At 44.5% G+C, this 27890-nt stretch overlaps 1 protein-coding gene across 2 annotated transcripts; it reads right to left on the bottom strand.

Moving 5' to 3' along the window:
* Positions 1 to 170: 170 nt before the first annotated feature.
* On the bottom strand, positions 171 to 27609 carry LOC106590045 (uncharacterized). 2 transcript variants are annotated; one of them, XM_045710889.2, is made up of 7 exons: positions 27431 to 27609; positions 25837 to 25943; positions 13010 to 13515; positions 10791 to 10971; positions 9747 to 10618; positions 5321 to 9564; positions 171 to 4569 (listed from the first exon to the last, which is right to left on the bottom strand). In XM_045710889.2, exons 3-7 carry the CDS (start codon positions 13378 to 13380, stop codon positions 4535 to 4537), a joined length of 5703 nt encoding a protein of 1900 aa, XP_045566845.2. In that variant the 5' UTR covers positions 13381 to 13515; positions 25837 to 25943; positions 27431 to 27609; the 3' UTR covers positions 171 to 4534. The 2 variants fall into 2 exon arrangements, with proteins under 2 accessions (XP_045566845.2, XP_014036032.3); XM_014180557.3 differs by lacking the exon at positions 25837 to 25943 and having other exon boundaries at positions 27431 to 27608.
* Positions 27610 to 27890: the final 281 nt, after the last annotated feature.

Raw genomic sequence — 27890 nt, 5'->3', positions numbered from 1 at the left:
GTATTCTAATGTTACCCAAGACCTTAATTAACACAACCAAAAGATAATTTTCCCGATAGCATATATTAAATCTATTTATTATACTGTTAGAATGTTACAGTCAAAATGGCTGCTCATTGGCGTAGTAAGGGGGTAGCGAGGCCCAGAAGTGTTAATACAAAACAGAGGCATAGCTTACATGCAAAGTTTATTTAATAATCTGCAATGTTATACAACAGAAGCACACTCTGACTGTATGTATGCTCATTTTTAATGATCATACCATGAATACAGACAAACATGTGCCTTTAAACACAGAGTTCCCTTTTTAGAATACTCAAAAAAATACCTTGCTTTCATTTTAAATACTTGCCGTAAAAATTTGAAAATAAAATATGCATTATATGAAATATATAACGGCTGCTTATCAGGTATACTATAGTACCAAATGCAATTATATGCAAATACCTTTCTCTCCATAACATCTAACGCATTACATGCAAGAACAAACAAAAGAATGGATGCCTGTATGCGTCTACAAAAAAGATATAAAGACTGTATGAAAATAGAAAATATCACAGCAAGATGTGCAACAATAGTCTATGTTATAAATACCTTGCAGTACAAAAGGTATATTACAATGTCCACATAACTATAGTCCACCTGGAACCTAGCCTAGAGTTACAGGGAAGGACTGAGTGTTGGTAGTGTAAACCATAGAATTAGAATAATTTAGAAGTAAAATTATTCTTAGAATTAGAATCATTCTAATTCTAGGGTATCAACATTATCCTGTGCTTGATATCAGGACTACAGTATCACAAACTAAAGCTCAAACTGACTTCCTGCTTATGCATGTCTTGAATCAGATCCCGTAACATTCATCCATACCATGTAACTTCAAACAAGGGGTAAAGAAAATAGCAGTATGTTTGTAGCAAGCAGACAAAATGTTTTGTTTATGTTAAGTCTTTATACACAGAAAACTGTTTTGGTTCAGAACGAGATCTTTCAACCAGTACTGGTTGATAATGCACAATGACTTGCATTTAGGCTTATGTAATATGCAAGTCAGTTATTTTAACAAAAACATCAAGGTGTATAACAATTAGAAGTCAATTCGAAAGTGAAGAATTCTTTGCCAGCTTACAAGGCGTTTGATATGTTCAACGCTTACATTTATCAGGTTCATGAATTTACGTTTTACAGTATATATCAGAAAAGTTATTTCAAAAATATGCATTTTTGATTTCCAAAATACCTAAAACTTGTCTTATTCATATACAATTAACAATGAATTACAACATGTCCAGTTGAAATGAAGAAATTAGCTTAGTTACAGTAGATAAATTGTACGTGTTGAACACAAATAAACATTGGGTACATCCCAAATGGTACCCTATATCCTAAATAGTGCACTAATATTGACTTTTCCCACAGAATCAGAAATGTGTACAAGGCACACAGAGATGTTATGGCTGTCTATCATTCATTACAACACCAAATTCATTAATTACAAAAAAATATATATTCACATTGACTTATGTGAGCAAATGAAATTGCACGGTTAATTATAAACCTTTAACATTTAAAAATAGATTTAAAATATACTTTTTTATTTTGTACAGTATGAGGTGTGATTAACAAACATAAATACTTTTGTGAAATGAAATGCTGCTACGATTGTTGATGCTGAAAAAACAGACTCTAACCTGTCACATCACCCTGACAGTCTTGACACACTTTGGCACAGTCATGTTGGGGGGGTGGCACTGTAAATAAAATGTAACGGTCCTCACATTCACCCCTGAGGGATACCACCAATGCAAAACCACCAGCAACTCACAGACAGGTGACATGGGACCAATAACATTACTAAGCAGTGCAACCCCTGGTACTCTTAGTACCAAATGGTACAGATTTAACACATGGATGTGTAATGAGATTTCTTAGGCCCCATCCCAAATGGACCCCTAGACCGTAGTGTATCTAAGGGTCGTTCTGGGATTGAGCCTTTAATACACAGGCTCTCGGCTGCTCACTCAAAGCAGCCCCAAGAGAAGCCCTGTGCAACAACAGTATTGCTCTGAGTGACAAACACCAGTATTATATACAGTTGAAGTTAGAAGTTTACATACACTTAGGTTGGAGTCATTAAAACTCATTTTTCAACCACTCCACAAATTTCTTGTTAACAAACTATAGTTTTGGCAAGTTGGTTAGGACATCTACTTTGCGCATGACAAGTAATTTTTCCAACAATTGTTTACAGATTATTTCACTTATAATTTACTGTATTACAATTCCAGTGAGTCAGAAGTTTACATACACTAAGTTGACTGTGCCTTTAAACAGCTTTTACAGAAAATGATGTCATGGCTTTAGAAGCTTCTGATAGGCTAATTGACATAATTTGAGTCAATTGGAGCTGTACCTGTGGATGTATTTCAAGGCCTACCTTCAAACTCAGTGCCTCTTTACGTGACATAATGGGAAAATCTAAAGAAATCAGCCAAGACCTCAGAAAAAAAATTGGAGACCTCCACAAGTCTGGTTCATCCTTGGGAGCAATTTCCAAATGCCTGAATGGGCCAAAATTCACCCAACTTATTGTGGGAAGTTTATGGAAGGCTACCCAGAATGTTTGACCCAAGTTAAACAATTTAAAGGCAATGCTACCAAATACTAATTGAGTGCATGTAAACTTCTGACCCACTGGGAATGTGATGAAAGAAATAAAAGCTGAAATAAATCATTCTTTTTACTATTATTCTGACATTTCACATTCTTAAAATAAAGTGGTGATCCTAACTGACCTAAGACATGGAATTTTTACTAGGATTAAATGTCAGGAATTGTGAAAAACTGAGTTTAAATGTATTTGGCTAAGGTGTATGGAAACTTCCGACTTCAACTGTATACATTTACCCTGGCCCCAGATCTGTCTTGCTGTCATGCCAACGGTCATGGCAATTTCCATATAGGAGTTGGCAAAAACAAGTCTGGGACGAGGCTATTCTCAATCTGATCCAGCCTGACATATAAGTACATTCTCAGGCCTCACGGCCAAGCCACAAACACACAAGTGTAGAGAACAGGAGAGATGTATCAATCGGTAATAACATCTGAAGAGTATAGCTTCAAAATCAGATTTTTCTTTGACATATACACAGAGTATACCAAACATTAGGAACACCTTCCTAATATTGAGTTGCACCCCCTTTTGCCCTCAGAACACCCTCAATTCGTCGGGGCATGGACAATATAAGGTGTTGAAAGTGTTCCAAAGGGATGCTGGCCCATGTTGACTCCAATGCTTCCCACAGTTGTGTCAAGTTGGCTGGATCTCCTTTGGGTGGTGGATCGTTCTTGATACACATGGGAAACTGTTGCGTGTGAAAAACCCAGCAGCGTTGCAGTTCTTGACGCAAACTGGTGCACCTGGCACATACTGCCATACCCCGTTCAAAGGCACTTAAATGTTTTGTCTTGCCCATTCACCTTCTGAATGGTATACATTCCATTCTCCTCCCCTTCATCTACTCTAATTGAAGTGGATTTAACAAGTGCCATCAATAAGGGATCATAACTTTCACATGGATTCACCTGGTCAGTCTATGTCATGGAAAGTGCAGTTGTTCTTAATGTTTTGTATACTCAGTGTAAGTTTCAACACAGGTAATAAAATATACCGTTTTTCAGCAACAAACATCACAAAAGTCTGTTGGAACAAAACCTTAAACCTCTATTATTATTATTATTTACATTTGGTTTATGACGGTAACACTGATTGTAACACGAGACATTTGTCTTATTGTGGTTTCGTCTTAAAGTACTTGTTTGTGTTTGAAAAGCATAAGCACTTCTTTACATTCATAGGAACTACAGTGCTGTTGTCTTGGGAGACAGTCGATGGCAGACATGTAATTCCAAGAAAATCAAAGCCGCATTCCAAACGGCACCCTATTCCCTATACAGTGTACTACTTTTGACCGAGGCCCTAGTCAAAAGTACTACACTATAAAGGTAATAGGGTGCCATTTGGGATGCACAAACAACACAAAAACAAAATACCAGATAGGACAGGCTGGGAAAATCACCCCGTTAAGCAACAGTGGTTGGCTCATGACTGGAAGCGTCTGGAAGGAGAAGATGATGAAGAGGAGGATGAGGAGTGTGAGTAGAAGGATGAAGGCCAGAAGACAGATGGGTCCCAGTAATTCTCTTGTTTGGCAGTCAGAAGACCATTGGAGCACCAGGTCAGAGTCAGGCAGGTATATTATGAACTGTTGCTGTTGCTTAAACAATGCTTGTATTGGTGAAAAGGGGGCACAGTGGTTGGGGGGGGGGGTCATTGATTGAGATTAAGTTTCATCCTTATTCCCTATATAGTGCAGTACTTTTAACCAGTCCCCATAGAGCTCTGTTCAAAAGAACTATATAGGCATTAACCAAGGCATTGACTGGAAAGTTGACGGACGGACGGATGGGCGGACGGAGCGGTGATCAAAGCCGATTCCCCCCAGATGTTGAAGGTATTCATAGAGGTCAGAGGCTACACTCTCTCCACTCGACTAGGATCATAGGAGTCTGAGGAGAAAAAATGACATCAATCACAATCCAGTCAGACATTCATGATGATAATCCATATACAGTAATGAGGGAAATCCTTACTGCCAGTCTGTTTGTGCTATCAAGCCAATTATTGGTCTCTCATTATCACGCCAAACTGGCAGAGCAAAAACAGATCTGGGACCAGGCTAGGGAAATCCATCTTATCTCTAAAACAATGTGTTTCAGTAAGTCCCAGTGTCTCTGTGGATTCCCAGCTCACACAATGGCTTGGCTTGTCCTTCCCTCCCTTCTTCCATCCACACCCGCTAAACCAACCCCATAAAAAGTTATATCGTACAACTGGGATAACTGCTAGGTTCTGGAGTGGTTTACCTTCCTCTCCCTCTATAAAAACACCTAAATTGTTCATTTGGGTCAAAATGTCACAAAACCAACAAGAGCAGAATTTCCCGACTTGTTTATCTGACAATGTTCTTAGTGCGTTTTCCAGCAGTATGTATATCAAATATTTTCTAAATTCCATCCTGATCCTTCATGTTACGCTAGGATGATAGCTCCCTCTTGTGATAAACATGATAAAATGAAGCTTTAAATAAAACAGGAGATAAAGAGTTTTACACAAAGATGAAGTACACAAAGTACTAAACATACATGTGTATATTGTAGATTTTGTGATTATTTTCCCCCAGTGTATGAAAAGTCCTATATAAATATGTAAGTTACATATATTATTGTTAAAGGCGTGTGTGTGTGTCCATGTTCCTACCTGAGAGCAGCTCGTCCTCCTCTAGGGTTGTAGAGGAGCCACAGGAAGAGACACTGAAGCTCAGGGGAAGGGTGATCTCTCTTTTGGCCACCGTGCCGCTGCGAGGCATGGGGACAGGCTTGGGGAGGAGAGGAGGTTTCACTGGCCTGGACACCAGCTCTGGCCGAACCTCCTGTTGCTGTTTTTCATCTGACTTTTCACTCCTCTCCTCCTCTCTTTTCACCTCTGGCTCTTTCTCTTCCTCCTCCACTTGCCTCTCTGTTTTATCCTCCTCTGGTTCTTTCTCCCCCTCCTGCACTTCTCTTTCCTCTTCCTCCTGAATCCCTCTTTTCTCCTCCTCAATTCTCACCTTTAGCTCTTTCTCCACCTTGATTGTCAACTCTTGCTCTTTCTCCTCTATTTTCAACTCCTCCAGTTCTTTCTCCTCTCCCGATTCTATGCTCTCATCTTCTCTCTTGTCTGCCCCGTCTATCTCTTTCCCCTCCGGTTCTGACTCTATCCACAACTCTTCCTCTTCCATCTCTTCTCTCTCTCCCTGGCTCATCCCCTCATCTTTCTCCTGCTCAGCCTCTACCTCTACCTGCTCAGCCACTACCTCTGTCTCTGTCTCCTGCTCTGGCTCTAATGAGTATAAACTCCTGATAAGTACGCAGGAGACTGAGAACACCTCATCCAAGTGGACCATACTCTCTGTGCAGCCTGGCGACGTCGAGAATGAGAGTCTGGGGGAGGCACCACCAATGTGCCCCTTCCTCTCCCCTCCTCCACCCACACTCAGCAAGCTAAGGGCCAGCTCCTCATCTGGGGTCACAGGCAGAGACAAGGGGAGGCTGCTAGGGGGAAACTCTGGCAGGTCCAGCATCATGGAGGGGTGGCTTAATCTCTCTCTGTCTCCTCCATCATGTTTGTCCTCACATACTGATAAGCTGACATCCTTACTGGGTCCTCCTCTTGTCTCCTCCTCTTCTTCTATCGTCTCCTCTTCCAAGGTAACCATGGATACCTGTACCTTCATCACTTGCTCGTATCCTCTTCTCACATGCTTTGTATCTCCGTCTTCGTCTGGACTGTGCTTCAGTGTTTCTCCTATTAGAGTTTCATCCTCATTCTCTGGGTTGTCTCTGTGCTCCTCTGCTTTCTGTTCGACCCTGCCTAGTGATTCCACAGCATGTGCTCCTTCTGGACTGAGTTCCTGGGTCTCTCTCTCAGTCTCTGTGTTGTCTCTGTGCTCCTGTGTTTCACCTATGACAGTTTCTCCCTCATCCCCTCTGTACTCCTGCCTATCCTCCTCTCTCTCCTCTACAACCCCCTGCAGTGACACCTCCTCTCTCTGCTCCTCCTCAACCCCCTGCAGTGACTCCTCCTCCTCTCTCTGCTCCTCCTCTACCGCCTGCAGTGACTCCTCCTCCTCTCTCTGTTCCTCCTCTCTCTCCTGGACCATCCCCCGCAGTGAATCCGGGGCTACGTCTATCCCCAATATCCTGGCTGCTCTCTGCTCCATTGTCTCGTTCTCAGGGATCCCCTTGGCACACTTCACCTCATATAGATTACTCAGGTCCTCTGTGGGCTGGTTGTTTGCCTTCTCCTTGATCAGCAGGGTCTCCAGGTGTACATCTGCCAACGTAGCAACGTTATGCCAACTCAGAGGATCGGAGCTGACGCTGCATCTGTAGTCGTCATCCTCAAACGCAAACGCGGCCTCCCTAGTCAATCTGCCGGTGTGTGGTGTCCCCTGCGACCCTTTATCTCTGGGCGACGTGCTGTTCTCACTCCGGGCCCTGCGGATGTTCAGATTGGGCTCATGCCCCCTAAATCTGGGTGGCACGATGGGCACGTTATCCTTCTTTACCTTCATCCCCTCCTCCACTACTTTAGCGGAGCCAAGCTCTTCCTTATTATTGCCATCACTGATGTTCACAACCTTAACCTGGTTGTTCTTGGCAAAAAAGTATCTGTCTCGGTTCTCCCTTGATAGCTGTACATTCTGACATAGTTCATTGTGGTCTAATGGTGTGATCAGTGTGAATGGGCGGCCACAATACTGGCCTTGCTCTACGGTGCCTCCAGGGACCTCAGTGCAGACGGTGAGCCCCACGTCCCTCAGTAGAGACTCCTTGGCAACGGGGATGTCCTGCTCCTGCCTGTAGGTCAGTCTGGAGTCATAGTTTACCCTGGGGTCACCCTTAGCATTGTGGGAGTTGTAATCTCTGAAGCCAGTGGACTCTGTTAGGGTGGCAGTGGGAGCCATGTCCTCTCTCTTCAGTCTGAGAATGCTAGTTCTGCTCTGGGGCTGGGGCCTGGAGAAAGCACTCCTCACCTCCCTGTAGTCTGGGTCAATGGTAGAGCCAGGGCCCCAGCTGTCTAGCCTTGGCATGATGGTAGGGATGTTGTTGTTGGGTTTGTTATTCAGGCGCTGGTCTGGAAGGCTAACCGTCTCCCTCTCAGGGTCCAGATGCGGAGGGGCTATGTGCTGATGTTGTTGTTGTTGTGGGTCTTCTCCGCTCAGCTCCATGATGTTCCTGTAGACCTCGTCCAGGTCGTTTATACACTGGTCGACACTGGGTCTCCTGGGCTGGACCTTCATTTTCTTCTGGACCTGGTCTATATCTACGCCTGCAGCCTTGTTGAAACTCTCCAGCTCCTCAATGGCATCCCACGGCCGCCGGCTCACCGGCTTCAGCAGGAATTGTCCGAACGCCACCTGGCCCTGGATGTTAGCATTGGCACTGACTGGGGGTTTGGTGGTGTTGGATGTGGTAGTACCAGTCTTCCTGGATGTGGAGGTCTGTTGGTTTCTCCCCTCCCCAGGCACAGGGGGTGGAGGCTGGGGTGGGAGTGACAGGGGCTGGGCCGGGCTGATACTGAGACAGGAGAAGGCGCTGTTGCTGGATGGGTGGAGGTTCTTCTGGTCCTTCATGGGATAGTCCACACCATAGGAGCCGGAGCTGCAGTCGGTGCCTGCACCACTGTCCATGGTGGTATCGGAGGCTGGAGGGCCTGTCTCCTGCCTCCCCTGTCCTCCCTGACCCTGTCCTCCAGGGGGACTCTGAGGCTGACCTGTCCCCCCAGTACCCTTCACTGGCACGGGTGAGCTGGTCTGGGTCTCTTGGTTCCTGTACTGGTCCCCGGGCCAGGAGCCGGCGTAGCACAGCTCCTTGTCAGCACTGGCCTGGAGTGACCAGGCGTCTACTATCTCCTTCCTCAGAGGACCCTTCCTGGTTCTTCTCATTGAGGTGAAGCTGCTGGTGTGGGATGGGGGTTTAAGACCCATGTCTGATAAAGACTTGCTACAGAGGCTTTGGCTGTTCTCTGATTTGGATTGGACCACAGTGTTTTGGTTGTCTTCTGTGGCGATGACGCTCACGATTGGCAGAATACTTCGCAGACTGGCAGGCATATTCTCGTTATTATTCTGGTCTGCTGCTGAGACTGAGTCTTTATTGGTTTGTTGCATGTGGATAGGGACAGACACCAGGCAGAATATGGTCTCACTGTGCGCCTTCCTCTTAGAGTTCCTATTGAGGTTGTCTACTCCTAAGTCTCCTGGAACTATCTTCTTCACCTGTGTGATGTTTTTTTCCAAGAAGCCCTGATCCGAGCTGGAAATGTAACACACTGGCGGAGCATGGGCTGGTGGCTGGAAGGCAGAGGGACCACCTTGGTTTGGTTTAGGATTATACCTGTTACAGTTTTGGGAAGTTGCTGCTGGGAAGTTATCTAGTGAGCCAGTCTCTTTGTGCAAATCACAGTGCTGCTGCTGTTGCTGCCACCTGTTATTGTTATTGTCATAGTCGCTAGCAGACCTCAGCGGCATGGGACTGGCCGGGTCTGGCGTGCTGGCAAGTGGAGGTGGGGCCCCCGTGGAAGCGGACGACAAAAAGGCACTGTCATCAGACGAGTGGTCTGACACGGTGACACTGGGAAGCTCGGAGAATGTGGAGTTACGGATGTGGCGGATCTTGTCGGCGTCCGTCATGGAGTTACCTCCGCCACATAGAGACGAGTTTCCTCCCCGGGACACATGTCGGAGGCGTGGGTCGTCGAAGGGGATGTACTGGATGTCAGGACCCAGGACCGGCTGGTGCTGCTGCTTACTGTAGCCAGTGTAGTGCTGCTTTCTGAGGGGTACACTCCTCTCTCTATGAGGCTCCGGCCAGGACCCTCCTCCACCGGTGTGTCTGCTACCAAACCAGGGGTCTGGGGTCCCACGCATCTGCTGCTTCTGCTGGTACATCTGGTGGTACCTGATAACACATTATCATTTATTTAACTTCTAAATTGTACATTGCATTTACATTAATTTGGTCATTTAGCAAATTCTTCTCTATAGCACTATTCATTACAGAAAATAATGTCAAAGTGCTTCAATAGCAAATGAAAAAAAGCAATATAAAATCATGAGTAGGTAAGCTACATAATTTGTTACCTGTAGTTGACAGGGACCTCTCCATAGCCCCTGTGACCTCCATGGCTTCCTCTCATAGGTCGAGGAGCTCTCTTGGGGGGATACGATGGGGGAGCGATATACCCCGGAGGCTCCGTGCCAGACCCTCCATCCTGTGTATAATAGTCCAACTTGGGGTCACCTATAATGGGGTGAGGAAGGGGAGTTCTGTCCCTGGCCTGGGGGGTTGATGCTGCTTCTGGGTCTCCTGAGAGCGTTTCGGAGCTCCCCCGGGTCTGCTGGTGCACCTCGTAGGACGGAGGTCGCAGGGGACGGCTGTACCGGACCTTTGGTACTTGAGAAGCCTGACTCACCTGGCTGACCTGGCTAGTCATACTAGCCTGACTGGAGGGTCTGTTGTCATTCTCAGGCCACCTGTCCCTGTCCCCTACCCCGGCCTGGTTGTGGTTATATATGCTGTAAGGGTCGTAATGAAACCCTGGGTGGCCGTTGACCCTCCTGTGCACGTCCTGCCCAGGCCCAATAGACCCAGACATTTCCACGTACTGCAGGCTGTCCGGTTGCAGCATCCTGGGCAGAGACTGGGACTTCCCTTTGTTCCTGGGACCCATTACAACCATAGCACCATCCGGTGTGCGGAGGTGGCGCTGCTGCAGATACTGCTCCTGAGCCTGAGACCACCTCTCGCCCTCGCTGTCTGAAAGCTGACAGGAGAAGCTCACCACGGCAGGCCGCCACTCGTCCGTGCCCAGGCTCTGACACTTCCTATCCACGGCGGTCATCCTCCACTGCTGCAGTGCTGCCTCTCTTTGTCTGGAGCTGGTCTGGGCCTGAGCTTGGGACTGGGCTGCCCAGCTCTGCTTCTCACGCTGCTGGCAGTCCTCTGGGGGCACCTAGACAGAGGACAGAACCACAATGGTCTTTGGCTTGTTCCCAAATGGCAACATATTCCCAATATAGTGCACTACTTTTTAGTGCACCCATGGGCTCTGGTCAAAGGTAGTATACTATAGAGGACTATTTCATTTTGAATTGTTAAATAAACAAATCAAAGAATCAAATCACCTCCTGTCTCTGCTGCTGCTGCTGCACCCCCTCTGTCCTCCTATAGGTACCACCTCCACGGGGCGCTCTGAAGTCAGCGTAGTCCAGGAGAATGCTGAAGTCCTGGCCCCTCCTCCTCCAGTAGGACAAGTCTCTGGGGCCCTTGTGATGAGAATACACCCCTCTGGGCCCCTCATAGAACCTAGAACACAGAACACACTGTATCAGAACCTAGAACACACTGAACACACATTATAACCTAGAACACAGAACAGACACAGTATTAGAACTTAGAACCAATGGTTCGCTCATAGACCATAGAACACACACACAGGACACATCAGGAATAGTTCTCCAGTAGATGACTGTGATGATGTGTCTGTCATTGTGCCCCTCTATCACTAGGGGGAGTTAGACCACCACAGACAGGCCACCACTAGACTACTAAAGTCAGTCTGCTATCAGTCTGCTACTGATAGTGTACTGTACTGTATCTGAAGACTTCATAACAGCATATCCGATTTGCAGAACAATATACTGTGTTTATTATCTCTCTCTGCAAGCTCAAAATCTCAGTTTCTGGATATTCCTACTGAACATGTTAACAAACGTGCACATGTGTGCACCCTATGGGCTGAGGGAGGCTGATTTTCCATCCGTGATCTGACCTGCCCTTTTCATGTATTGTCAGTACAGGCAGGCGTGATCATTAGGTAAGTTCCCATAATATAGTATAGTCTAGTTAGCCAATCATCAGCGGATATTATATGCACCTCCTAGTGGAAAGATTAGGAATATTCTATATGTACGTTCTAAAACTAAGCTAAAAACACCCCAGCAACAACAATTTCAAAAAGTGGCACATTTGATTATCTTACATTTTCAAATCAAATGCACTGTTTGGACTTGAGGCCAAGGTAGGGGATATGCAGGTTGTATTACGTTGCCTAATATCATCAACGTATCCATGGATTGTATTCAAGGTCAAACGACTATTCTATAAGCAAATAGTACATATTTGAGTGGCATTGGGCACTGATATCATAGAATTACATATATAATTAATTAAGCTATAGGATCTCTATGAGTGATGTATGCTATTAACCGTCCTGTATGTTCAGAGCTATAAAATACACAATCCTCCAGGACTGGTACTGCAACTAGGCTACTCGAGCTGCCAAGAAGAAAGGCAGAGATGAAAGAAAAAGTGTCTCTGTAAAAATCCTAAATTTGAACACTCAGGGACATTCCCCAGGAAAGGTTTCCATTGCATAACTCGTGAACTAAATTAAATATAGCAGCCAGCATCTCTTCTTCGTATAGCCTACATATTTAAATGCTGTGTGCTTAAGGGAGGTTCTCTGTGTGGCGACTAAGAGTGAGGATATCGATACGACGAGCAGACATCCCAATCTGTCTGGTTGCGTCCAAAATGGCACCCTATTCCCTATACAGTGCCCTACCAGGACATAATGGGGCTTTATGGACTCCCTTTATATTCTGGTGAAAAGTAATGCACTATATCGGGATTTAAGGTACCATTTGGGATGCTGATTCTGTCTGTAGAACTGGGCATGCTCAGACAGTGGTGCTGGGGTCTATCAGCAGTAGCAGCAGCTCTATTCTGTTTACAACACAACTGTCCCATGTGGCAGATTAAGACTCCAGAACACATTAGCCCAACTCCCTGTCTACTGGCTTTATAGAGGGAGGGAGGTAGGGAGGGAGTTGGGGGGAAGAGAGGAACATTAGCCAAACTCCCTGTCTACTAGAGGGATAGGAATAGGGAGGGAGGGGGGAGGAGCATTACCAACTCCCTATCTACTGGCTTTATAGAGAAGAGGAGGGAGGGAGTTAGGGGAGGAGAAAAGCATTACCCAAACTCCCTGTTTACTGGCTTTATAAAGGTAGGTAGGTAGGTAGGTAGGTAGGTAGGTAGGTAGGTAGGTAGGTAGGTAGGTAGGTAGGTAGGTAGGTAGGTAGGTAGGTAGGTAGGTAGGTAGGTAGGTAGGTAGGTAGGTAGGTAGGTAGGTAGGTAGGTAGGTGGTAGGTGGTGGGAGGGAGGACATTACCCCAACTCCATGTCTATTAGGAGAGGAAGAGGGAGAGTGGGAGGGAGAGTGGGGAAAGGGAAGTAAGAGAGAAAGGGAGCAAACTCCCAATGCAGAACTTCTTGACTGACGGAGTCCACCTTTCCATGAATCTATTTGTGCCAAACAAGCTCTGTGCAGCAGACTCACCCGCTATCTGTCGTGAGAGAATCGGCCAAGGAGTGCACGTCACCTTGGTTACCGCTGTCGGCTTCCATCCTCTGTGGTTGGCTATTCCTGTCACTCCCACCTTTGGTCGGGGCCGGTGGCTGGGGACGCCTGCTGGTGCTGTTGCTGAACACATAGACCCCTGGCCCAGACTGTATCTCATACCCGTTCACTGTTCCATGACCACCACCGGACCGGCTCTCTAAGATCTCCTGGCGGCAGGAGGACGGGTCGCCATAACGCTTGTTATCGTAAGAGGACGGGGTTGTGGGGGAGGCAGCAGGAGGGGAGGTAGAGGTTTTTTGGGGCAGTTTGTATCCATGCGAGATGAGCAGGTCATCCACGCTGTACATGGTCGCATTTGTTTTGCTGGTGTTGTTTTTGGGATGGGGTTGTAGGGGACTGGTAGAGGGGGGCGTCACTCAGACCTGGTTGCTAGACACAGCGACAGGAGCCCGAGCACAGCTGCGAAGCTGATGAGGCCATCACTGGGAAAACAGGAGAGAAAGAGAGAGGGGGGAGAGTTAGAAAGCGTGAAAGGGAAGGTGCCAATAAAATCATTATCCCTCTGTCTCAGTGTCCTTCTCTTCAGAGAACTGCCCGACTGGACGGAGGCGAGGAGAGAAGAGAGGGAAGAGAACGAACCAACCGCTCTGTCTGCCTCCCTGCCTTCCCTCTCCTGTTCTCTACTCTCCCCGTCCCTCCTCTCTTCTCTGCCTGACAACAGGACTCCCGTCCCCTCTCCCCATTATTTTTCTGTCCTCTCTTCTCTCCATCCTTCCTTTCCTCTCCCCATCCTTCCTTTCCTCTCCCTTCTCTCCTCCTCTCTGCCCCACAACAGGACTCTCTCCATCTCAGTCCGAGACAGAGCTCTGATACTAAGCCCACCACATGCAGGAAAATCGACAACACTAGTCAGAGCAACCCAAAATATAATTATTATCATTACTAATGATAATAGTAATAACGGTGCTAGTGATAAATATAATGTAATTAACTATGTAATAATAACTGAAGTAATAAGGACAGTGTTCCCTTTAGACCTGAGGCAGCGGTTGGTCAGCTAGCCCATGTTTGGTAAATCAGCAGTGGGGATTGGGAAAGTAGTCAGTGTTGCAGTGGCTCTTGATGTAACAGTCTTAGCAGTGCTCCCCTCATCTCGCGTGCTTCAGCTTGCTTGCACCACCAGGACTGTGTGTGTGTGTGTACATGTGTGTGTCTCGGCCTCTATCCACATCCAAATCCTAATCTGGGGCGTAGCTTTAATAATTACCCACCCAGCTAGCCAGCCATGCAGCTCCAGAAAGCCCTGAGGGTATTCCTGAACCCTGGGCATATGCCTGAAAGCCTGGGTAATATGAGTGGATTACGCTCTGCCTGTATTGTACTGATCTCTGTAAGTGATGTTTACAAAAGCGTACTACTGGACAGATACTAATGACAGTCTTCGTGTCACTCTATCCCAAACAAGAGTTAGCCTAGTTTATACCAACACATTCTGGGATTAGCCCCATAAGTACAGATAGGAGGAAGAGCCTGTAGTAGTGTACTACTGTAGAGTAAGTTAAAACATTTTTATAAAGTATTCCTTCATTACAACATACTACACATTGAAAAATGTACATGTAGCGTAGGCCTACAGTATGCAGCTTTTGCAAAGTCTTGAAGACCAGGATCCGCATTCACAAAGTGTCTAGGTGTGCTGATCAAGGATCAGTTTTGCCTTTAGTTTTACATCATAATTATATGGATGGGGGACCTGATCCTAAATCAGAACTCATACTTTGAGACACTTGATAGCCCCTGATTGGAGACATTGTGTAGCTGTGTTGCCCCATCTTCCACCTGAGCATTAGAGTCTGTAGTGATACTAGCTAGGTTATTACGTGTCTCTCTACTCTAGGTGTGTGAAATGCTGCTCTCTCTTTGTATGATCAGCCCTCTAATGCGATTATCTTTCTCATTTAAAACTTTAAACCTGTTAGTATTAGGGGATTGACTCTTGGCTCTGGTTCAGTCATACTTTCTCATGTTTAAATGTTGAGTATTTTACATGGACAGGCACATTTCTGTAAGTGAGTATGGTATTTTCCAACATCGCACAAAGTAAATACTGGATGTATTACTGATGAATTAGCTCACTGTCAAATTCAGCTTAAACTGCAAACTTGGTTTCACAATCTTAAATCCAAAATGATGCAAAGTCTCCACTAGCTAGGCCTAAACAACAAATGTATTCAAGCCTTGCCAGATATGACACTATGTGCAAACCACATTTTAACCTGTTGGGTCTAGGGGGCAGCATTTGCACGTCTGGATAAAAAAAATGTACCCGATTTAATCTGGTTACTAATCCTACCCAGTAACTAGAATATGCATATACTTATTATATATGGATAGAAAACACTCTAAAGTTTCCAAAACTGTTTGAATGGTGTCTGTGAGTATAACAGAACTCATTTGGCAGGCAAAACCCTGAGACATTTTCTGACAGGAAGTGGATACCTGATGTGTTGTATTGACTTTAAACCTATCCCATTGAAAAACACAGGGGTTTAGGAATATTTTGGCACTTCCTATTGCTTCCACTAGATGTCACCAGCCTTTACAAAGTGTTTTGAGTCTTCTGGAGGGAGATCTGACCGAACAAGAGCCATGGAACGGTGATGTCCCATTAGACACCTGGCGCGCTACTTCATGTTGGGTACCCTCGTTCCAATACGTTATAAAAGACTATGCATTCGTCCACCTTGAATATTATTCATGTTCTGGTTAAAAAAGGCCCTAATGATTTATGCTATACAACGTTTGACATGTTTGAACGAACGGAAATATATTTTTTCCCCTCGTTCATGACGAGAAGTCCGGCTGGCTTACATCATGTGCTAACGAGACGGAGATTTTTGGACATAAATGATGAGCTTTTTTGAACAAAACTACATTCGTTATGGACCTGTGATACCTGGAAGTGACATCTGATGAAGAGAATCAAAGGTAATGGATTATTTACATAGTATTTTCGATTTTAGATCTCCCCAACATGACGTCTAGTCTGTATCGCAACGCGTATTTTTCTGGGCACAGTGCTCAGATTATTGCAAAGTGTGATTTCCCAGTAAGGTTATTTTTAAATCTGGCAAGTTGATTGCGTTCAAAAGATGTAAATCTATAATTCTTTAAATGACAATATAATATTTTACCAATGTTTTCTAATTTTAATTATTTAATTTGTGACGCTGACTTGACTGCCGGTTATTGGAGGGAAACGATTTCCTGAACATCAACGCCACAGTAAAACGCTGTTTTTGGATATAAATATGAAGTTGATAGACAATGCATGCATTTTTAGTTCTAACACAATGTCCTAGGAGTGTCATCTGTTGGAGATTGTAAAAGGTTAGTGCATCATTTTAGCTGATTTTATGGTTTTGGTGACGCCTGTCTTTGAATTGGCACAACATTACACACAACTCTTGTAAATGTACTGTCCTAACATACTCTAAATTTATGCTTTCGCCGTAAAACCTTTTTGAAATCGTAAAACGTGGTTAGATTAAGGAGATGTTTATCTTTCAAAGGGTGTAAAATAGTTGTATGTTTGAAAAATTTGAATTTTGACATTTATTTGGATTCAAATTTGCCGCTCTTGAAATGCACCTGCTGTTGATGGAGTGCACCACGGGTGGGACGCTTGCGTCCCACCTAGCCCATAGAGGTTAAGGTAGGCTTGATTGAGCTATCCTATTACAATGGAACTAATAGAATATTTGCAAAAGGGCAAACCCCATCCATCTGGCAGGGTAAAGAAAACTGCAAAAGTATTTGAAAGATTTTAAATAGTATTTGAACCCAGGTCTAGCAGTGACCCAGAGGAGGACATCCCATCTGCTCCATGCTTCAAATATTCCTTCAGAGGAGCCACAGTTCTGTATTGATCCAAATATCATTGGAAACCTGACCAGACCACTGGGGGAGGGGCCAAAAACATTGCACTAACAGTCTCTTTATTGTTTGGCTTTGTGACATCATCGTCCAGCGGACCCCGTTCGGCACTTCCTGAGGATGTGCGTCGATGGCTTGAGGGAACAGTGGCAGTGTCGCAAGTGTTTACCAATCAGATTTCTCTACAGGACAAGCCTCTATGTTTCTCTGAGACACTGTGGCGAAGGCTGAGTAGGAGTGTTTCCCAAATGGCACCCTATTCCCTATATAGTGCACTACTTTTGACCAGGGCCATGGACCTGAGCCCAAATGGAACAAATGGCCAAACACAGGGCCATATTTCATCCACACCGTTACTCCAGCCCAGAATAATGTGGGGCTCCCTCCACTATAAGGGCCGGGTGGTGTGGTAGTGTGACAGGGAAACTATCCGGTCCCCTCTGTCCCGAGCCCAGCCCACTGTGTCCGCTCTCGCTGTCTCAATCCTCTCTTTGCCTGTCTGTCACTATCCAAATGCGCTACCGTTTTTCAGCCTGGGCCTGCAAAGGCATCATTCAGCGTTTTGCCGCCTTCTGAGAGCCTATGGGAGCCGTAGGAAGTGTCACGTTACAGCAGAGATCCTCAGTTTTCAATAAAGAGAGTGTAGAAGGCCAAGAAATGGTCAGAGAGGGCACTTCCTATCAGGAATCTTCTCAGGTTTTGGCCTGCCAAATGAGTTCTGTTATACTCACAGACACCATTCAAACAGTTTTAGAAACTTTGGAGAGTTTTCTATCCAAACGCTAATAATTATATGCATATTCTAGTTTCTGGGCAGGAGTAATAATCAGATTAAATCGGGTACGTTTTTTATCCGGCCATGAAAATACTGCCCCCTAGCCATAACAGGTTAAACAACTGAGGGTGAGGGACCCTGGCTGGAACATGTGTACTACGTCCATCAAATCAAATCAAACTTTGTCACACGCGCCGAATACAAGTGTAGACCTTAAATGTTTACTTACAAGCCCTTAACCAACAGTGCAGTTCAAGAAGAGTTAAGAAAATATTTACCAAATAAACTAAAGTGAAAATTTATAAAAAGTAACACAATAACAAGGCTATATACAGGGGGTACCGGTACCGAGTCTATGTGCAGGAGTACAGGTTAGAGGTCATTTGTACATGTAGGTAGGGGTGAAGTGACTATGCATAGATAATAAACAGTGAGTAGCAGCAGTGTGGTCCTAGACTTGGCGCTCCAGTACTGCTTGCCGTGCGGTAGCAGAGAAAACAGTCTATGACCTGGGTGACCTGAGTCTCTGCCAATTCTATGGTCTTTCCTCTGACACCGCCGATTATATAGGTCCTGGATTGCAGGAAGCTTGGCCCCAGTGATGTACTGGGCCGTACGCACTACCCTCTGTAGCGTCTGACCAGACCACTGGTCAGACCAGCCTCTGTAGCGACAAGCAGTTGCCATACCAGGCGGTGATGCAAATAGTCAGGATGCTCTCGATGGTGCAGCTGTATAACTTTTTGAGGATCTGGGGACCCATGCCAAATCTTTCCAGTCTCCTGAGGGGGAAAAGGTTATGTCGTGCCCTCATCACGACTGTCTTGGTGTGTCTGGACAATGATAGAACGTTGGTGATGTAGACACCAAGGAACTTGAAACACTCAACCTGCTCCACTACAGCCAAGTTGTTGTTAATGGGGGCCTGTTCAGCCCGCCTTTTCCTGTAGTCCACAATCAGCTCCTTTGTCACATTGAGGGAGAGGTTTCACCACACTGCCAGTTCTCTGACCTCAGCCCTATAGGCTGTCTCATCGTTGTCGGTGATCAGGTCTACCACTGTGTCGTCAGCAAACTTAATGGTGGTGTTGGAGTCGTGTTTGGCCACGCAGTAGTGGGCGTACAGGAGGGGACTAAGTACACACCCCTGAGGGGCCCCAGTGTTGAGGAGCAGCGTGGGAGACGTGTTTGTTGCCTACCCTTACCACCTGGGGGCGGCCCATCAGGAAGTCCAGGATCCAGTTTCAGGGGGAGGTGTTTCGTCCCAGGGTCCTTAGCTTAGCGATGAGCATTGTGGGCACTATGGTGTTGAATGCTGCACTGTAGTCAATGAACACCATTCTCACATAGGTGTTCCTTTTGTCCAGGTGGGAAAGGGCAGTGTGGAGTGGGATTGACATTGCATCATCTGTGGATCTATTGGGGCGGTATGCGAACTGGAGTGGGTGTAGGTTGTTCACTCCACATATTCTGCGTTCCAAGTGGCATACCATTCCCTCTATAAGGTATAGTGTACCATTTGGGACGCACACAAAAGTAGTGCATCCTATAAGGAATAGAGTGCCAGTAGGGATGCATCCATCCTTTCCCTCCAAAACTTGACAGAGTGGGAGCGAGTGAGCGAGTCAGTGGCTGCCGTATCAAAGGCCCTGATGGACCAGATAGGTTGGGATGGGATGTTACGTTGTTCTTCAATGGAGTCAGTAACACATTACAGACCAGACTTAATTCACTTCAGACACACTAGAGTGATCGATCTACTCAAACAGTGTCATACATCTTTTTAATGCTCTGCTGATTCGTCAATTGAGGTTAAAGCAAATTCTGATGAGCCAAAAACATAACGGACAGCATTGCAGTGTGTCAAAAAATCAAAATGGAATGTTTTGTTGCATATTAGTGTTGTACTCAATGCAATAGCCCACTGGGCATAAACTGTTTGAATCAACGTTGTTTTCCCGTCATTTCAACCCCCCCAAACAATCTATGCCCAGCAAACCGGGAACATTCCCAGAACATTAGCTAAAATTCCCATTAAGTTCTAGTTAGGGTATTATCAGGGCATTCGCGAAAAAAGCACTGTCGTTGCACAAATGTACCTAACCATAAACATCAATGCCCTTCTTAAAATCACTACACAAGTATATTTTTTTTAAACCTGCATATTTAGTTAAAATAAATTCATGTTAGAAGGCAATATTAACTAGGGAAATTGTGTCACTTCTCTTGCGTTCTTTGCAAGCAGAGTCTGGGTATATGCAGCAGTTTGGGTCACCTGGCTCGTTGCGAAATGTGTGAAGACCATTTCTTCCTAACAAAGACTAATTAATTTGCCAGAATTTTACATAATTATGACATAACATTGAAGGTTGTGCAACGTAACAGCAATATTTCGACTTATGGATGCCACCCGTTCGATAAAATACGGAACGGTTCCGAATTTCACTGAAAGAATAAAGACTCATGATAAAAAGGAACCTCCAGCTTTCATATGTTCTCATGTTCTGAGCAAGGAACTTTTCAACGTTAGCTTTTTTACATGGCACATATTGCACTTTTACTTTCTTCTCTAACACTGTGTTTTTGCATGTTTCATTATTTATGAGACTAAACTGACTTTTATTTATGTATTATATTAAGTTAAAATAAGTGTTCCTTCAGTATTGTTGTAATTGTCATTATTACAAATATATATAAAAATCGTCCGATTAATCGGTATCGTCTTTTTGTTGGTCCTCCAATAAATCGGTATCGGCGTTGAAAAATCATAAATGGTCGACCTCTAGTCTACACCCCACTCGTTTTAAAACGAAACATGTAAAAGCATTGTCAGAAACTCGTTGTTCCAAAAGACATTGCCAATGCAAGCATATGATAACATTTACAGTGTAAAATACTTCTTGGAACGTATTGAAAAGCCTCTGTCTGAAACATTAGCAGGTTTAAGCCCCTGATATACAGTTCTATGCAGTTCCCAAAATAATTGCATCAAGTATGACTAACTCTCCAGCACTATATCCCAGGAGATGTTTTGGTTTTTTGACACATAGAAATAGTATTACGGAATGTTGACTTGAATGGAGATGTTCCTATGTTCCATTCTAGTAATTATATTTCTGTTTTTGACCCTGTCCACTGCTCAGCTTGTCTTTACATGGTCATTAGTTCTCATCAATGTTCTGGGGCAACCTTCAGATGACAGAGGCATGTTTTATCAGACAGAAGCACTGTGATCAAAGGATTAACACACTACAGTACACTAACCCGCTGCTAATCAGGTATGGACAGACTTGGCAGGCAGCTGTACACTCAGTCTTCAGTGAAGGAGGGAAGAAAGGAGAAATAATCAAAACAACTTCTGAGACAATATGTCCAGAACTCAAAATTAATGACTGATATCACGACATGACTGATGTCATACTCTTTGATAAGGCAAAATCTGTGTCAGCTGCTATCTTGTGAACTACTCAATAACATCCTACAGAACAAGTGCAACAGACCAAAAAGTGTGTGTGTGTGTGTGTGGGGGGGGGGTCCTCTGGCTAACTGACTTATTGCTGTATGGCTCTTTGAGATAAGTGATGGAAACTGAATTGGTACAGTATGAGTCACTTAGCCAGGCTACATCCATGCAACGCCTTTGGAACGCTGTGGCTGTGCTGACCAGCCGTTTCCTTTCCTCTCCTCTAGTGCTGCCGGAATTAATGAGCCACTTCCCTCTTTACCCCCGTCTCCCGGGTGCATCCAACGGGCCTTACTTTCTCACACCAACCCTGCCAAAGGAGGGTATGTGTCAAAGCACACACTCACACACACTCTCTCGCTCAAGCACACGCACACACTGAACTCAAACCCCAGAGACAAACTTGTTTAGGTGCATCTCAAGGAGTTTCTCCCTCTCTATTTACATGGTGAGTGTCTGTACTGTTCTCTTTCAAAAACTTCAGTGATGTTACCAAAAGATAAAGCGTCAATCTAAGAATGCCAGAGAAATAAGATTGTAATAACATTATTACAAATGTAACTGAAGAAGTCACAGCTAACATTAACCTCTCTGTTAACACTGCCTGTTGTTTGAGTATCTGTTCTCTGTCTAGACAATGCGTTTTAGTCTACTGCTTCATTTTAGGCGGCAGATAGCCTAGTGGTTAGAGCGTTGGGCTAGTAACCAAAAGGTTGCTGGATCGAGTCCCTGAGCTGACAAGGAAAAAAATCTGTCATTCTGCCCCTGAACAAGGCAGTTAACCCACTGTTCCCAGCAGGCTGTCATTGTAAATAAGAATTTGTTCTTAACTGACTTGCCTCGTTAAATAAAAATCTAACTGTTGTGAATCAATGATCACTTATAATGGTGCCGGACGGGATGGCTGAGGTTTTATGGGCTCCTAACCAAGTGTGCTATTTTGTTAGTTTTTTTTGCATTGTTTGTAACTTATTTTGTACATAAAGTTGCTGCTACCGTCTCTTATGACCGAAAAGAGCTTCTGGACATCAGAACACCGATTACTCACCTCGAACTGGACAAAGACTTGTTTTCTTTAATGAGTCCGACACAAAGGATATACTTGCTTTCCGGAGACCAGGCCGGAATTCCCGTCATTTGCGTGAAAAAAAGGCGGCGACACAGAGAAGGTCGAGGTGACTTGTGAGGATTCGGAGGCAAGTGAGTAAATCGCCACTAACATTGGTTCTATTGGCCAACGTGCAATCACTGGAAAACAAACTCGATGATCTACGGTCAAGACTATCATACCAACAGGACATAAAAAACTGTAATATCTTATGTTTCACAGAGCCGTGGCTGAACGACGACACGGATAATATAGAGCTGGTTCGGTTTTCCTTGCTTCGGCAGGACAGAGCAGCTATGTCTGGTAAGACGAGGGGCAGGGTTATGTCTACTTGTCAATAACTGCTGGTGCGCGATGTATAATATTAAAGAAGTCTTGAGGTATTGCTGGCCTGAGGTAGAGTACCTCATGATAAGCTGTAGACCACACTATCTACCAAGAGAGTCCTCATCTATATTATACGTAGCCGTCTATTTACCACCACAAACCGTTGCTGGCATTAAATCTGTTTCACCTAAGTTTTACCACCATGTCACATGTGCAACCATAGAAAAAAAAAAGAAACTCTAGACCACCTTTACTCCACACACAGAGACACATACAAAGCTCTCCCTCGCCCTCCATTTGGTAAATCTGACCATAATTATATCCTCCTGATTCCTGCTTACAAGCAAAAACTAAAGCAGGAAGTAACAGTGACTGGCTCAATACGGAAGTGGTTAGATGACGCGGATGCTACGCAACAGGACTGCGCTCCCGAGTGGAGCAGCGGTCTAAGGCACTGCATCTCAGTGCTAGAGGCGTCAGTACAGACACCCTGGTTTGATTCCAGACGGTATCACAACCGGCTGTGTTTGGGAGTCCCATAGGGTGGTGCACAATTGGCCCAGCGTCGTCTGGGTTTCGCCGGCGTAGGCCGTCATTGTAACTACGAATTTGTTATTAACTGACTTGCCCAGTTACATAAAAGCTAAAAAAATTAAATACATTTTGCTAGCACAGACCGGAATATGGTCTGTGATTCCACCAATGGCATTGATGAGTATACCACCTCAGTCACCGGCTTCATCAATAAGTGCATCTACGTCGTCGTCCCCACAGTGACCGTACGTACAGTTAAAGTCTAAAGTTTACATACACTTAGCTTGGAGTCATTAAAACTCATTTTTCAACCACTCCACAAATTTCTTGTTAACAAACTATAGTTTTGGCAAGTCAGTTAGGGCATCTACTTTGTGCATGACACAAGTAATTTTTCCAACAATTGTTTACAGACAGATTATTTCACTTATAATTTACTGTATCACAATTCCAGTGGGTCAGAAGTTTACATACACTAAGTTGACTGTGCCTTTAAACAGCTTGGAAAATACCAGAAAAGGATGTCATGGCTTTAGAAGCTTCTGATAGGCTAATTGACATAATTTGAGTCAATTGGAGGTGTACCTGTGGATATATTTCAAGGCCAACTTCAAACTCAGTGCCTCTTTGCTTGACATCATAGGAAAATCTAAAGAAATCAGCCAAGACCTCAGAAAAGAAATGTAGACCTCCACAAGTCTGGTTCATACTTGGGAGCAATTTCCAAATGCCTGAAGGTACCACATTCATCTGTACAAACAATAGTACGCAAGTATAAACACCATGGGACCACGCAGCCGTCATACCGCTCAGGAAGGAGACGCGTTCTATCTCCTAGAGATGAATGTACTTAGGTGCAAAAAGTGCAAATCAATCCCAGAACAACAGCAAAGGATCTTGTGAAGATGCTGGAGGAAACAGGTACAAAAGTATCTATATCCACAGTAAAATGAGTCCTATATCGACATAACCTGAAAGGCTGCTCAGCAAGGAAGAAGCCACTGCTTCAAAACCGCCATAAAAAAGCCAGACTACGGTTTGCAACTGCACATGGGGACAAAGATCGTACTTTTTGGATAAATGTCCTCTGGTCTGATGAAACAAAAATATAAATGTTTGGCTATAATGACCATCGTTATGTTTGGAGGAAAAAGGGGGAGGCAAGCCAAAGAACACCATCCCAACCGTGAAGCACGGGGGAGGCAGCATCATGTTGTGGAGGTGCTTTGCTGCAGGAGGGACTGGTGCACTTCACAAAATAGATGGCATCATGAGGGAGGAAAATGATGTGGATGTATTGAAGCAACATCTCAAGACATCAGTCTGGAAGTTAAAGCTTGGTCGCAAATGGGTCTTCCAAATGGACAATGACCCCAAGCATACTTCCAAAGTTGTGGCAAAATGGCTTAAGGACAACAAAGTCAAGGTGTTGGAGTGGCCATCACAAATCCCTGACCTCAATCCTATAAAAATTTGTGGGCAGAACTTAAAAAGCGTGTTTTTTTTTCTCTCAGAAAAAAAGTCAACACCGCCAGCACATTTCAATGACAAAGAATGGGTCACAAAACTTGCTTACCTGTGCGACATATTCAACCTGCTCAACGAACTCAATCTGTCACTTCAGGGGAGAATGACAACGGTCTGTAAGTTGGCAGATGAAGTGGCTGCATTCAAAGCCAAATGGGAACTGTGGGGACGGCGAGTGAACATGGGCATATTTGACATGTTCCAAACATTAGCAGGGATTTTGGGAGAGACTGAGACTGGGCAGTCTTTCTCCCAGCTGGTGCGCAATCACCTAGCTTCACTGTCAACGGAGCTTGAGCGTTACTTCCCAACCGCCAAAGACCCACGAAGTGCGAAGGAATGGATCTGCGACCCATTTGTGAATGTCCCAGGTAAATCGTCCATGTCCATGCAGGAAGAAGATCAACTCCTTGTGGTTGCAAATGACGGTGGCCTTAAAAGTATGTTTGAGATAACTTAATCTCTGCCGACCTTCTGGTTTTCAATCAAGGCTGAATATCCTGAGAAAGCCACAAAAGCACTTAAAACGTTGCTTCTATTTCCAACATCATATCTCTGCGAAGCTGGGTTTTCCGCAATGACGGCAACAAAAACGAAATTACAGAGTAGACTGGACACAAGGAACATGTCACTGTCTAACAATCAACCGTCTTGTTGCTGGGAGACAAACAGCAACATGGTGAGTTGCAATGTTTTTATTATATGGTCTTTTATAATATCACGTTAGACCTACTTGAACTAAAGTCTGGGAAAATATTGTCTATATGAGACGACAGGTTTTTTGCAGGTGGTGCAAAAAAGGTTGGGGACCGCTGCTCTAGAGGACACTATGGGAAAGGTCAAGAGAAAGACATTGGCTGGCTTTCAACACCCCCTCTACTCCATTCGAATGCTTTTCGTTTCATATGGCCTCCTACATCTGTATGTATAATTTTCCATTTATACACAATCACAATAGGGCTTTGGTTTTCTCATTGGTGATTTTACAAGCCGATCTTAAAAAGTATTGCGTGGACTGGTCACCACTCAGTTATAGAGGTTATTATTACTAATATTATAAAATCACTAGACTCATTACATAGGCATGTTACATTTGGCCTTCATTATCAGTGTTTTCAGGAAGCAGACCTTACTTTTCTCCATGTAATCCAAGATAAGTGACGCCTGGCAAAACTCTCTTCCTCTTTTCTTTCCTTCAACCCCACTCCTCTCTCCCTAAAGGTTATATTGAGTTCTCCTCCTAGGTGACAAAAAACAGACCAAGTAAGTGGGAATAAGTGGTAGAGTCAAGTTTTCATACAGCATCACAGAATGAGCAATGGGCTAGACAATCTGAAATGTCAGAATGAAGTGAAACAAGTCATTACCCTGTTCATTCTTTGTGCAATACTCATCATGGCCTCAAGTTGTATATAGGTATCACCATCTTGCTATGTTTTTGTTTACTCACAAGAGGACAAGAAATACAAACGGACCTGATGGTCCTCATGCTGCAGTTGTAGACTGAACTAACAAGCAGTGTGGCCGACTACTATGAATGTATTAAAAATGGAGTAGCCTATGCTAGTCTAGTTAGTTGACCATGAGCATACATCCCATCAGTTGTTGACCTTGTCCCCTCGCGCCTGTTATCATCACCATAGGTCATTTCCCTGAGATTTTACACTTCAGCACGCGCTGGTTCTCTCTCTGTCTGTCAACACAGTCAGTATAAGACACATGCACATCGCGTATAGCCCAAATCTGTAAGTAAATGTCTCTATTGTTGTTAAATTGTCACTATTAATCCACCAGCATAACTCTATTGTAGAACGAAACGCTTTAAACGTGTAAACGTTTTTAAAGTTCGACGAAATGGGACAAATGTGTAGTGATGATATAGTGATGATTGGTTGTTGTTGCAAATGTGGACGCACATGTGAATGAGAATATGTTGCAGGTGCGACAAACATCAAAGCTAGCCGCCTGCATTTGACATACCAACCATATCCCATTGCTGGGTCATTGCTATTCTCACTGTCATTTGTTGTTAGTTACACATATTTCAAATATAACTGCCCTGTGAAGATAGCAAGATTGAAGGCGTTCGTGCTCACTGGATTAAACACTGTAATGTTAAACTTTAGGAAAAACATATAATATTTGCTAGATAACTATCTTGTACAGAGAGCCACAATGTTTGTTATTCTAATCTTCAGCAAGCTATTGATAGCTGGCTATATTGTAAACCCGCGAAATTTTGCTAAATGTTCAGTATAGCTTGCTAGGTATGTCTGAAGTGCCGTTGCAGGTAATGCTTCAGCGAAGCTAGCTAGCACTCAATATGGAAGTTGAAAAATAAATCTGTAAATGGTCATTCCGTTCGTGGTCCTCGTTGCTCTGTCATCCATTCCCCAATTGTATCCTATCTTTACATCCCATTTTATTATCGGCATTACAGTGAGCTAACTACAGATAAAATGCTAGCAAATGCAGCAGATATGAAGATCACCAGCCAGCCAGACTGAGGTTGCAAATTGAGGCATCCTTAGCAGATGCGCCTCTGCTCTGTTTACTTCATGCCAACAGCATTCTTCAACCTTCTCTCCCTCTGCCGAATATGTATCCAGCGGACACAGCTAAATATTACTCGATACCATATAAAATTCGTTGTTTTCTTGTATTACATTTCACACATAGGCTACGGCTATCATCACCCTGAAAATACGCATGTATAGACTTTTTTACCTTGGAGATGCGTAGGGTCGCGTTGCCGTGTAGTACTAGTTCCCTGCACTCAGCATCTACCGCTAAGAGAGCTCTGTGCTGTAGGGAGTATTTGCAACATGCCTATTCGGGGGCGGTCCTGGAGGGGCGCAGGAGCAGACAGTTCCCCAGCGCCCTATTAGCAGCAAGGAATATATTTTCACCAGTAGTGCTGCTGGATGATTTTGTGTTCCAGGGCTGGGACAGATTTTTTTTCACTTTTCAATTAGCCTAGCAAACTAATTGAGATCATGATAGTAGCCTTAGCTAACAGTTGGGTAAGTTGTTACTAACTTCTATTTTGCCCTTATTTAACAATGGTAAGTCAACATCTAACGAACTCCATGCCATTGAGAAACTAATAGGTAAAGCACAAGGTAATAAATCTTGCAATTAAAGGTGTACTATGCAGAAATCAATCCGCCATTTCCTGGTTGCTAAA

Source organism: Salmo salar, chromosome 29 (genome assembly GCF_965601325.2).
Source record: "Salmo salar chromosome 29, fSalSal1, whole genome shotgun sequence".
NCBI classification, from domain to species: domain Eukaryota; kingdom Metazoa; phylum Chordata; class Actinopteri; order Salmoniformes; family Salmonidae; genus Salmo; species Salmo salar.
The sequence above is the reverse complement of the archived record's forward strand: the minus strand, read 5'-3'. Positions and strand labels throughout refer to the sequence as shown.